Source organism: Polypterus senegalus, chromosome 11 (assembly GCF_016835505.1).
Source record: "Polypterus senegalus isolate Bchr_013 chromosome 11, ASM1683550v1, whole genome shotgun sequence".
NCBI classification, from domain to species: domain Eukaryota; kingdom Metazoa; phylum Chordata; class Cladistia; order Polypteriformes; family Polypteridae; genus Polypterus; species Polypterus senegalus.
Window position 1 is genome coordinate 72050750 of NC_053164.1, and position 12121 is coordinate 72062870.

Sequence of the window (12121 nt, forward strand, 5' to 3'; positions counted from 1 at the left end):
CACCTTTGGGATGTGTTGTAACAGGAGATTTGCAGCCTGAATGTGCAGGTGTTAAATCTGCAGAAATTGCTTAATGCAATCATGTCAATATGGACAAGAATTTCAAAGAAATGTTTCCAACATCTTGCAGAATGCATGCCACAAGCAGCAGAAGGATGCACTACCCGGAATTTGGATAGTGGTCCTAAGAATTTGCTCAATGATTATAAGTTGCATCAGAATTGTTGCTTATTCACACATTGACAAAGGTTGGGTTATGTGGGTATTCTGTTAGTAGGTATTTAATTTAATTTCATTATATTTCGATTTGTGCTTTTATAACACTTTTGGCTAAGTACGGGCTCGGAGTGCTTATGTAAATGTAAGCCTTTAAAGTGATGTAGCATATGATCCTCATGATTTTATGTTTAAGCCTAAATTGCTACTAGTTGTTAGACAAATTACATCATCAATTATACTTTGATTCTTGCTGATAAGGTCTTGGCAATGTGCAGTAGACTTATGTGGAAATTAATTTTGCAAAATACCTATGTAATAGTATTTTTGATTTATAGTGATGAAGATATGCAGAGTCTTGCTAGTTTAATGAGTGTGAAACCATCAGACATCGGTAATCTAGATGATTTTGCTGAAAGTGATGAAGAGGATGAAAAGAAGTCAAGTTCTTTAAGCAGCCCTCAAAGTGGTGGAACAACAGTCATAGGTAGGAAGCTGATTTCAGGCATTACATTAAAAGATTCCACTTTTGCATTCTTTGAGAGCATTTGTTTATTCTGCAATCTCATTTGTAGTCCCTGCTCCTGTTTCTGCTTCTGGATTTCAAGAGGAAAGATGGCCAAGAATTGCTACCAATACTACTACTCCTTCTGTAGCTATCGGTACAGTTTGTTCTTTCTTTCTTTCTTTCTTTCTTTCTTTCTTTCTTTCTTTCTTTCTTTCTTTCTTTCTTTCTTTCTTTCTCTTTCTTTCTTTCTTTCCATAAGTATGTTCCACTACCTTTTATTTGTAGTTCCTTGTATTGCTGCTGCAGAGGAAGATCAAAATACAGTGGTTATGAATCCTCCTGTATATTCTACTACTAAGGGTATATGATTTTAATCTTGTTTTCCTACTGTATTCATTTATATTTTACTTTTAAAATGTCTCAGTAGATTTAGGTCCTGTTTCCATCTCATTCTGCCCTCCTTTAGCTCCAGGTACTGTCTTTACTTCTGTGGTTAGTGAGGATCGGAGACCTAGGCCAATTATCCATCCTCCTGCCTATGCTGTTACTATGGGTATTGATTTCTCTTATTTAATGCCCATTTTCATTTTCTTTGCTTTTCTTTTATTAAAAAGCCTGTCCTCTCTTTCTCACAATTTCAGGCTCTAGCATTTCATCTATAAATAAAAAGGAAAAGAAAAGTCTACCTGGTTCCCCTGCTTGTGCTGCTATTTCAGGTACTTTCTTTCTTTCTTTCTTTCTTTCTTTCTTTCTTTCTTTCTTTCTTTCTTAGCGAATATCTGTGTGAGGGCAGGAAACTTTTGAAAGTTTCTCTTCACTTTAACTTCACTCTGCTGCTGGACATTTTCTTTAAACAGTGGAAGCAAAAATGTAGGAAAAGCTTTTACTGAATGATTTTACTGAAACCAACAAAGGTTTTTCACTTTTTATTAAAATGTTTCAATTAAAACAATGAAGTTCTTTTCCATCTTAATTTGCTTTTAGCATTAAGAGTGACAAAATACCATGCCTTTGGGCTGCAAATATGATCTTGCCCATTTTGGTCTTAAATGTTTAATAAAGAACACTTTTGTGTTTACATCCAGATTAAAGGAAACAATGCAGTATGTCTGTGTGAAATAGTAGTGTATGCTAAAAACATATATTCATTTCTTCAGAGTGTGCTGGAAATTATGGTGGCTTGTTTGGTCTGATTCAAGTAGTTAAAGGAATTATAGTCAGTCATATTCACAGTATACACAGTCTTTGCTGTTTATCACAATTGCCTTAATGCTTTTGTGTTCAGATTTCATTTTTGAACGTATCAGTATAAAAACACAATAGCAGGCTAGAGAGAAAATATGGGATCAAACTTTCACAGATTTTCTTGTATTCCCAAATAGAACTCAGCATGGAGGATAAATTATCTAAATGACAAATGTCAGGTATTGGGATATTTTTAGCCACTTTGTACTTAGAACCAGTAGAACTATAATTAGAAATTTTAAGATTAGTATCTGGAAATTTAGATTGACTCCTCGCAAACTAGATGAAATGGATGTTTTATTTGTTTCTGACTCAGTTCTTGCCTCCATGCTTAAGTCTGTGTGGTAGCTTGTCCAGTTGTCTGATGTTGTGGAAAATTTTAGGCTGTAACTCCATTTCATGTTTTGTCAGAGGTAAAGCTATTTGTTTATTATTTTACTTTCACAGTGCATGTTCACATAAGTTACTAGTCTGTGTTTGTGTCAGTAGTTAGCAGTGTGTGGATTATAACCATCCATCTATTTTCTAACCTGCTTTACAAATCTGGGAGTTTGCAGAATTAATCTTGCAGTCATAATTTTATTTTTGATTATGGTTAATGTCATCAGCAAACATCATAGTCCTCAGGGATTCCTGTCTAATCTCGTCTGTCAACTGTCCATCACCACTGCAAATAAGAAAGGGCTCAGAGTTGATCCCTGATGTAATCCCACCTCCACCTTGAATTCATCCCTCACTCTTACCGCAAACCTCACCACTGTCACACTTCCCTTGTATACAGTATATCCTGTAAAACTCTTATGTACTTCTCTGGCATTCCCAACTTCTTCATACAATACCACAGCTCCTCCATTAGCATCCTTAGAGCAAACATCGCATCTGTCTTTCTTAGCATGAAATCATGAAATCAACCTTCTCTCTCTCTCGTTCTCTTCATTCATCAGCTTCTCAAAGTTCTCTTTCCATCTGCTCAACACACTCTCTTCACTTGTGAGTACATTTCCATCTTTATCCTTTTATCACCCTAACCTGCTGCACATCTAGCTCAGTTCTTCTGTATAGCCAATTGGTACAGGCCCTTTTCTCCCTCCTTAGTGTCCAGCCTAAGGCTGGGAGATATGGCTCAAAATTCAAATTGCGAGATTTTTGGACCAAAAGTCAATATACGATATGCAACGATATTTTTTTCCCATCTATTGTTATTTGAAAAAGAAGCCACACATTTATATTGCTCTTTAGTTACTTACATGTAATTGCAAACTTACAACTTTACATCATAGGCATAAACCAAAATATACTAATTAATGCAAGAAACACATCTAAACATTTACGCAAGTAAGCCAGTTGTCTAAATATTAGGTGACGTAGGAGTAGATGCTTTATCTACTTTACCTAGGTTTGCCTAAAAAAACCTTAAAATAATAATGTTTCAGTATGCTCTTTTTAAACTATGTTTTGTAAACAAATAAAGCATGGCAAGAACATGCATTCAGGTAACACAATTTCACAAATTTTGTGCAATGAAGACAATTCTGTCAACTGCCTCTGGTCTTAAAGATGCCCTGTGGCAGTTCACTATGTTGCCACCTGTGCAAAATGCCCTTTTTGAGGGCGAACTAGTGGCCTGTATGCAGAGATATTTTTTTCCAAGGCAACTGAGAGTTGGAAAGATTGGTTCATGCTCTTTCCACCATGCAAGTGGGTTTGTGTCAGTGTCAATTTCAGCTGCTTGTAGGTAGGTTGAAAGTTCAGCTTCAATTTTATCTCTGTCAGACAATGTCGATAAAAATGTTGGCCTCTTAAAGAAGCTACCAAGGCTTTGCTTCTCCTTTTTGGCTGGTGGTGGTGATGCTTCAGCTGCTTCTGAAAGTTCCCCTGCTAAATCAGGCTGGGCAGTGGTCTCATCATGTTGAAGGGTCTCCACTTCAGACACAACTCTGTGTTTGACCTCTTCATACCTTTCCTCAGGAATGTATGATCTTTTGAAACGTGGATCCAAAAAAAACTTATCTTTTCAAACTGGCAGACCAATTGTGAATTTTGCACTGTTACTGCCAGTTATCTTTGTTTGATAATTATTGCTATTTGATCGAGAGCAACGGCAGACGCAGAAGTAGGATTAGAGATGGCGGGCGGAGCTCTGTCGTGCGTATCCCATGGTCTTAGAGTTGGTGGGCGGGGCTCTATGAGTTGGCAGGCGTGCCTCTCTGTCTTGCATGTGCTCTCTTTCTTACTTGCCCTTAGTTAGAGTTGGTGGTTGGGCTTTGGCGGGCGTGGCTCTCTGTCTTGTGTGCACCGTCTGTCTTGCTTGCCCTTAGTTAGAGTTGGCGGGCGGGGCTCTGTCGAGCGTATCTCATAGTCTTTGAGTTGGCGGGTGTGGCTCTCAGTCTTGCATGCGCTCTCTGTCTTGCTTGCGCTCACTCTCTTGCGTGCCCTTAGTGAATTATTTATATACTGTAGATACTGATGTGACTAAATTATTCTTTGCCTTAACTTGCTTGATATGGCCACACAGCATAGGACACACATGTGACATTTCTACCATGACTACTACTATTACTACTACAACTACATGCTTCCTACCAATACAATAACACATTTGACTCAAAAGAGAAAAAAAGAAACCTGGGTGTATTTACAGTGAATCTTCTGTGCTATGCCTGAGAGGATGAGAAGAGAATTTGAACCTGCCTTTGCTTCAGTTGTACAGAATACATGTAGACAGTTGTACACTGAATCTTTTCTTGTAAAGTGTCTTGGGATGGTGTTTTCCTTTAAAAAGGAGGGTATATAAAATAAAAGTTGTTTGACTTTTTTTAGTTTGTTCTATTGATGTACAGTGGAACCTCGATTCACGAACGTCACGGAACACGTGCAGATCGGGTTACGACCAAAATGTTTGCCAAACTTTTGCATCTGTTCACGACCACACACTCGGTATACGAACAAGCTAGTTTCTCTTTCAGCTTGTGCGCACCGATGATTTCCGCACGTGTTCAGTCTCTCCCTGTACTGTACATTGTTCTCGGTGCATCACGCAGAGGGACTCTCCCTCAAAACTGTAACCTCCTCTCAACCCAATTTCCTCCTGTGGTATTACGGGTTCACAGCTCCAGTCAAAAAGGCCCGTTTTAATAAATAACTAAATAAATAAAGCCGGTGCAGGAGAGAGAGAGCGTAGGCTCACCTGCAGCTGAGAGAGAGAGAGTGCAGGCTCGTGTGCTGCTGAGAGAGAGAGAGAGAGCGCAGGCTTGTGTGCAGCAGAGAGAGAGAGAGAGAGAGCGCAGTCTCGCTGAGAGTGAGCGAGCATGTGCGCGCAACTGAGCATGGAACCCAAGTGTTTTTCTCAGTGTTATTCAATGTTTTTACATTAGTTTACTATTACACTATGCATTCTATGGTATAATTAACTATTTTTGTGCTTAAAAATCTTTAAAGAAAATATATTTACATACAGTTACTACGGTCTGGAATGGATTAATTGTATTTACATACAATACTATGGGGGAAATTACTTCGGGTCACGACCAAATCGGGTTACGACCAGAGTTTTGGAACGAATTATGGTCGTGAACTGAGGTTCCACTCTATTAATGAACACAATTCACGAATATTGCAGTAACATTTTAAGTGGAAAGTAAAACTTGCTTACTCCCAAACACGATAACTCTATTCTACTCTCATTAAATAACTATTTTGTAACATGAAAATTAAAATGACAATTATCAACAATTATGTAAATCATTAAGTAAAGAGGACAGTAATATTACCAGAAGTGTGCATTTAGCTAGGTACTGATTGCATATACTTGTATTTGCGTGGAGACACACTTTAGCTATTAGGGTAATGTTTAGCTACAGCAAATACCTATTATTTTTTCACACTAAAACTCTGCATTTATTCACAATTGTCACATTATAGCCTAGACGCTTTAAAGGGCAGGGGTTTCCTTGATGACGTTGAGTACAATAACCCTTAGTGATAGCTTCCTTTTTTTGTGTTTCCTGACCCTAGTACTACTGAGTACATTAGTTATTCTTGTTAGTGGAATCAGAAATACAGGGAGCAAACTGGCAGATATGTGTTTTGGAGGAATAAAAATTTGTTAAAATATTAATGCTAGAAAAACAATGAAATAAGTGGGAGGTTTTAAAAGCTTGTGAGAATTTACTAATATCCAAAAACAAGAACATAAGTAATTTGACAAACAAGCGGAGAGTATTCAGTCCATCAAGCTTTATTGTTTAGCAAATTGTTAAACTGTCCCCAGTATGTGATACAAATGCATTTTAAAGGTTATCAAGTTTTCTTCAACTATGTGACTGTCATGAACTAGGATTTCCTAATCACAATTAGTCCTAAAAATTACTCAAAATGCCCACTGGGGAACGGAACTGTCAAACCCCAGGTAGTTACAAAAAGGGCAAACGTAAAGTCTTTATAAAAAAAAAATTTATTTTTACCTTAATGCTCTGTAGTAGAAGAAACTGTGAGGAACATTAAAGACGCAAAACGCAAAGACTTCAAAATTGGCAATCTCAAAGACAAACACAGCTCCAAAATGGGAAAAGCAGAGAAAAATGTCATAAAAATCCAGAAAATCAGAAATATTAAACAAGACATTAAACACAAGAGAAAAAAGACTCTTAGACTTAAAGAATCTAGAAGATCATCAATGTTAACATAAAAAAATGAATGAAACAGACAAAAGACACATTTAAACCCCAGCCAGAGGGAGAACCCTAGCTGAAACACTTGGTCTTTTGTTCCAGAATCCCACATCTCTTTGCATAAAAAAGAGCTTTCTGGAGTAAGTCCAAAATGCACTTCCACTGTTGTACTTGAGTATGTTCAGCTGAAAGAATTATGCTGGATCCTCTTTATTAATTCCTTTGAGAATTTTCAAGACATGGATTTGGTCCCTATATAGTCTTCTCTGCTCAAGACTAAACACATTCAGTTCTCTGAGTCTATAAGAGTACTACATGTATTTAAGTCCTGGGGTGCACCTTGTTGCTCTCCTCTGCACAGCAATAAGTGCTGCTATTTCTTTCTTCTGGCAAGCACTCACAGAAATGTATTAAATGGTATGATCGTCCCTTGAGTTAAAAATTTTTACGATATAACCTAACATTTTATTTTCCATTTTCATAGCTTCTGGCATTGCTTAGATGAGGAAAATGTTGCATCAAAGTAACCCCCTAAGTCTTTTTTTAGAAGTTGGTTCCAGTAGGTTAGTGTCGCCCATCTGGTATTTATAAATAACGTTCTTTTTCCCAATGTGAAGCAGTTTGCACTTTTCTACCTTAAACTGCATTTTCTAAGTGTTCATTCAGTTATGAAGCTTATCCATTTTTTTTGCTTTTTTGTTTTTGTTTTTGCTGCCTTCTCAGTGTCTTCCATTCCTCTACTTGTAGTATCATCTGTGAATTCCAAAAGTTTACTAACTATACTGAAATCTGTGTCATTATTTTAAATAAGAAAAATGAACAGTCCATGGAAAAATCCCAAAAGAAGCCATTGATGACCTCACTCCATGTGGAGCATTCCCGTTTCTGTACTTTTTGTTTCCTGCTGATTGAACCTGAGATCTAAATACTAATGTAAACATTTTGGAATACTTTTAAGTTCTTTGGTAGTAATGTGAGGAAGGTCATTTGAACATCTCATCTCCTCTTCCAATCCACTTTTCCTAGTGAGAGATGTGGTGGCAGCAAGCCAAGCCGGTCAATCCAGACTTCCATGTCTCCAGCTACAGATTCCAGCTCTTCTTCGGAAATTCCCAGATGTTCCCAAGGGAGCTGAGAGTTTTAATCCCTCTGGCATGTCCTGTGTCTACTGCAGGGTCTCCAACCAGTGGGACATGCCTAGTGCAGCTCTAGAGGGAGCAGCTAAGGAGACATTCGTGTGACATGCCCAAACTGCCTCGACTGGATCATCTCGATCAAATGAAGCTACTCTGAGGCTGTTCCGAATCACTGTCATTTGAAGATTTACTCTTTTCAATTTTGTGATTAGATGTATAGCCCTTCCTGCCAGAGTATGGTGGATAGTGTGTTTTTATGCATTTTCATGTCAGGTTGGGAGAGAGAAAAACAGAATAACAGAATTTATTATATTGAATGGAGTTCTTAAAGCTCAGAATGCAATTTTTGGCAATGGTAGTTATTTGATGTTGTAGTGTAGAAAGTTACATGCAAAGTAGAAAATGTATTTACCCTCAGTAGAAAATCATTTGAGACAAATAGCAACTTTTTAAATCACAGAAAGGTTTAAAAATCATTTTTATCTGCATCCATTTATGGAGTAATCAACAATAAAGCACTGAATAGCCATTTGTAAATTCTTTATTATTCGTGTTTTTCACATTTATACAGTTATACCAATCACAGTGAAGTACATACCCATGTTTTTAAATTAATTTTTATTTTAGATTAATAAAATCTGTTGTATTTGTTATTTTGTTGTTCTGTGCATTTTTAAGGTTTACTTTATTAGCATAGCTTTCTGAAAAACTTTTCTGTGAAAAGTTTGCACTCCTTTCTCTATGTGAGTGAGTTGGCAGGTGTTTTTATGAGTATCTGTCACCTAGTGTTGTCCTATTTGGGTTTAATTCCTACCGTCCTCCCTGTTGTGCCAGTACAGTATTGGTTCTCTATGACCCTAAAATAAAAAAGATATTGACAGCAATCACAAACAAATAGATGGATAACTTGAGAATTGCTAAGTACAAATATTAAACAAAATGAAAAACCTCAGACAATATACACAGAACTACATAATTTTCTAAGCTGCACAATCTTGCAGATCTAGTTAATTTCTTTCTTTCTTTCTTTCTTTCTTTCTTTCTTTCTTTCTTTCTTTCTTTAGGGTCTAATATTATACAGGTCATGACAGAGGAAAGGAGGTCTAAACCGATTGTTAGTCCGCCTTCATGTGCAGTTGCTGCTGCAAATGGTACATCTTTTACTGATTGAATTTAATTCATTATTTCTTTTCATTAATATATTTATTTAATATTGTAACTGTATCTTTGTAATTTTATCTTTAGTGTCTGCAGTATCACCTGTGGTTACACAAGAGAAAATGTCTCAAGGTCTTTTGAGCCCTCCTGCCTGTTCCTCCACAACCGGTATATTCATTTTGGAACTTTAGAATTGTTTTTACATGCTGCCACTTTATTTTAGTTAAGGTACCATGTAATGCTTGCCAAGGTGTTTTGTAATTCATACTTCAAAAGTTTTTATCAAAATCGCATAAAATCTGCATCACTGTTTGCCACAAATGGACTGCCTGGTGTTCATGACATTCAAAATCTAATTGGCAACACTCTCTTGCTCTGCTGTCTAAACTGAAATAGTCACAATTTATAAAGGTTCATACACTGTTGAGTCCAAACCCAGATCTGTTTAGTACAGTGAATACAGTAGATATTCCTCTTGGATATCAAAAACTTTTTCTGTATACAGAGACAGCAAGACTTTTGTAAATCCTTATGCTGCAGGGGCATATGTTACACTAAACATTAATACATTGTGTATTTCTCTATTCATTGTACTAAATCTTTTACCAGAATCTTGATCTTCTTGTTCAGTACAGACATTTTTCTATAGGACGCTCTAAAGGGATTTTTATTCTTTTTTAGAAAGACAGTAAATGAAGCAGTCTTTTTGGTGTTATTTTTTCTTCTCTAGTTTTGTTCAATATAACCAACCAACATTAACAGAAGTATTCTTAAATAAAATTCTGTTGATAGTTGTTTGGGCATGAAAGAAGCCATTATAAGTTAAAGCAGTGAAGTAGCCTGGTCTAGATGGATGAACTTGAGGATGTATTTATGTAGTGTGTTAATAACGGTGAATTGTCTTAGGACAGAGAACTCTGATCACAATCAAATGACTTAAATCATTGGTGACCTATGTCAGTCCTCTATACAGCATTTAAATATTAAACAAATCTGTGGCCAGTATTCTAAAAGTATTGTTGCACAATCCATTGGATTCTGAATTACTCTACTGTGTTTTATTCAGGTATATTTTTGTTAGTATGTTAGCATTTATTTTAGTATCCTCCAAGTTGTTTATTTAAATTTTGCAGTTATACTGCTAGAACAGGATAAAAGTTTTTGATTATGTTTATCACTATCATCCAACTTTAGTACTGTGTTATATTATTTCAGTTTATTTTTTTGTCATTTATATACTGCTCAAAAAAATTAAAGGAACACTTTTTAATCAGAGTATAGCATAAAGTCAATGAAACTTATGGAATATGAATCTAGTCAGTTAAGTAGCAGAGGGGGTTGTTAATCAGTTTCAGCTGCTGTGGTGTTAATGAAATTAACAACAGATGCACTAGAGGGGCAACAATGAGATGACCCCCAAAACAGGAATGGTTTAACAGGTGGAGGCCACTGACATTTTTCCCTCCTCATCTTTTCTGACTGTTTCTTCACTTGTTTTGCATTTGGCTACAGTCAGTGTCACTACTGGTAGCATGAGGTGATACCTGGACCCTACAGAGGTTGCACAGGTAGTCCAACTTCTCCAGGATGGCACATCAATACGTGTCATTGCCAGAAGGTTTGCTGTGTCTCCCTGCACAGTCTCAAGGGCATGGAGGAGATTCTAGGAGACAAGCAGTTACTCTAGGAGAGTTGGAGAGGGCCATAGAAGGTCCATAACCCATCAGCAGGACCAGTATCTGCTCCTTTGGGCAAGGAGGAACAGGATGAGCACTGCCACAGCCCTACAAAATTACCTCCAGCAGGCCACTGGTGTGAATGTCTCTGACCAAACAACCAGAAAGACTTCATGAGGGTGACCCAAGGGCCACATGTCCTCTAATGGGCCCTGAGCTCACTGCCCAGCAGCATGCAGCTCGATTGGCATTCGCCATAGAATACCAGAATTGGCAGATGCACCACTGGTGCCCTGTGCTTTTTACAGATGAGAGCAGGTTCACCCTGAGCACGTGACAGAAGTGAAAGGGTCTGGAGAAGCCATGGAGAACATTATGCTGCCTGTAACATCATTCAGCATGAGCAGTTTGGTGGTGGGTTAATGATTGTCTGGGGAGGCATATCCATGGAGGGTCACACAGACCGCTACAGGCTTGACAAAGGCCCCTTGGCTGCCATTAGGTATCAGGATGAAATCCTTGGACCCATTGTCAGACCCTATCCTGGTACAGTGGCCCCTGGTGCACGACAATTCCTGGCCTCATGTGGTGAGAGTATGCAGGCAGTTCCTGGAGGATGAAGGAATTGATACCATTGACTGGCCACCACACTTTCCTGACCTAAATCCAATAGAACACCTCTGGGACATTATGTTTTGGTCCATCCAATGCCACCAGGTTGCAATTCAGACTGTCCAGGAGCTCAGTGATGCCCTGGTCCAGATCTGGGAGGAGATCCCCCACAACACCATCTGTCATCTCATTAGAAGCATGCACCAATGTTGTCAGGCATGTATACAAGAACACAGGGGCCATACAAAGTGCTGTGTACAATTTTGAGTTGCTGCAATTAAATTTTGGCAAAATGGACTAGCCTGCCACATAATTTTTTCGCTCTGATTTTTGGGGCGTCTTTGATTTCAGGGCTCTGTAGGTTGATCATTTTCATTTCCATCAAACGATGTGGCATCCTTTCGTTCCTAACACATTACCCAGTCTATATCAGTATAGATGTCCAGGAGGATTTCTTTTTCCCATTGAGATCTGATGTGTTTTCAAAGTGTTCCTTTAATTTTTTTGAGCAGTTTAGTTTTCAAAGATGAATTTGGTCTTGAGTGCTTTTTTTCAAAAGTAAAATGGTATAAGACAGGGTTGCCCACTTATTTGGTTGGGTTCATACTCTTTCCATTAAGTCTTTTTAGTAGTAATTTAGTAGTAATTTAATTTAGAGTGTTTAGTCACCCCAGGTCAACAATTGAGGTTTATTATGATAAATCCTTCTTATTTTTATTTATAACTAGCAAAATACCCGTGCTTCGCAGCAGAGAAGTAGTGTGTAAAAGAAGTTATGAAAAAGAAAAGAAAAAATGTTAAAAATAACGTAACATGATTGTTAATGTAATTGTTTTGTCATTGATATGAGTGTTGTTGTCATATATATATATATATATCTATATATATATATATATATAT

General features: G+C 37.5%; 1 protein-coding gene across 8 annotated transcripts in view; it reads left to right on the forward strand.

Annotated features, from left to right (window-relative positions):
• The window catches only part of ehbp1l1b (EH domain binding protein 1-like 1b), a 125457-nt gene that overhangs the window by 63839 nt on the left and 49497 nt on the right, over nt 1–12121 (forward strand). For 3 of the 8 annotated variants that reach the window (XM_039769021.1, XM_039769022.1, XM_039769023.1), the window contains exons 6-12: nt 555–703; nt 792–878; nt 1010–1084; nt 1191–1277; nt 1366–1440; nt 8840–8926; nt 9021–9101. In XM_039769021.1, the coding sequence (XP_039624955.1) occupies nt 555–703; nt 792–878; nt 1010–1084; nt 1191–1277; nt 1366–1440; nt 8840–8926; nt 9021–9101 (641 nt within the window). The remainder of the gene's footprint in view (nt 1–554; nt 704–791; nt 879–1009; nt 1085–1190; nt 1278–1365; nt 1441–8839; nt 8927–9020; nt 9102–12121) is intronic. The other 5 variants (XM_039769024.1, XM_039769025.1, XM_039769026.1 and 2 more) reach the window with 5 other exon arrangements.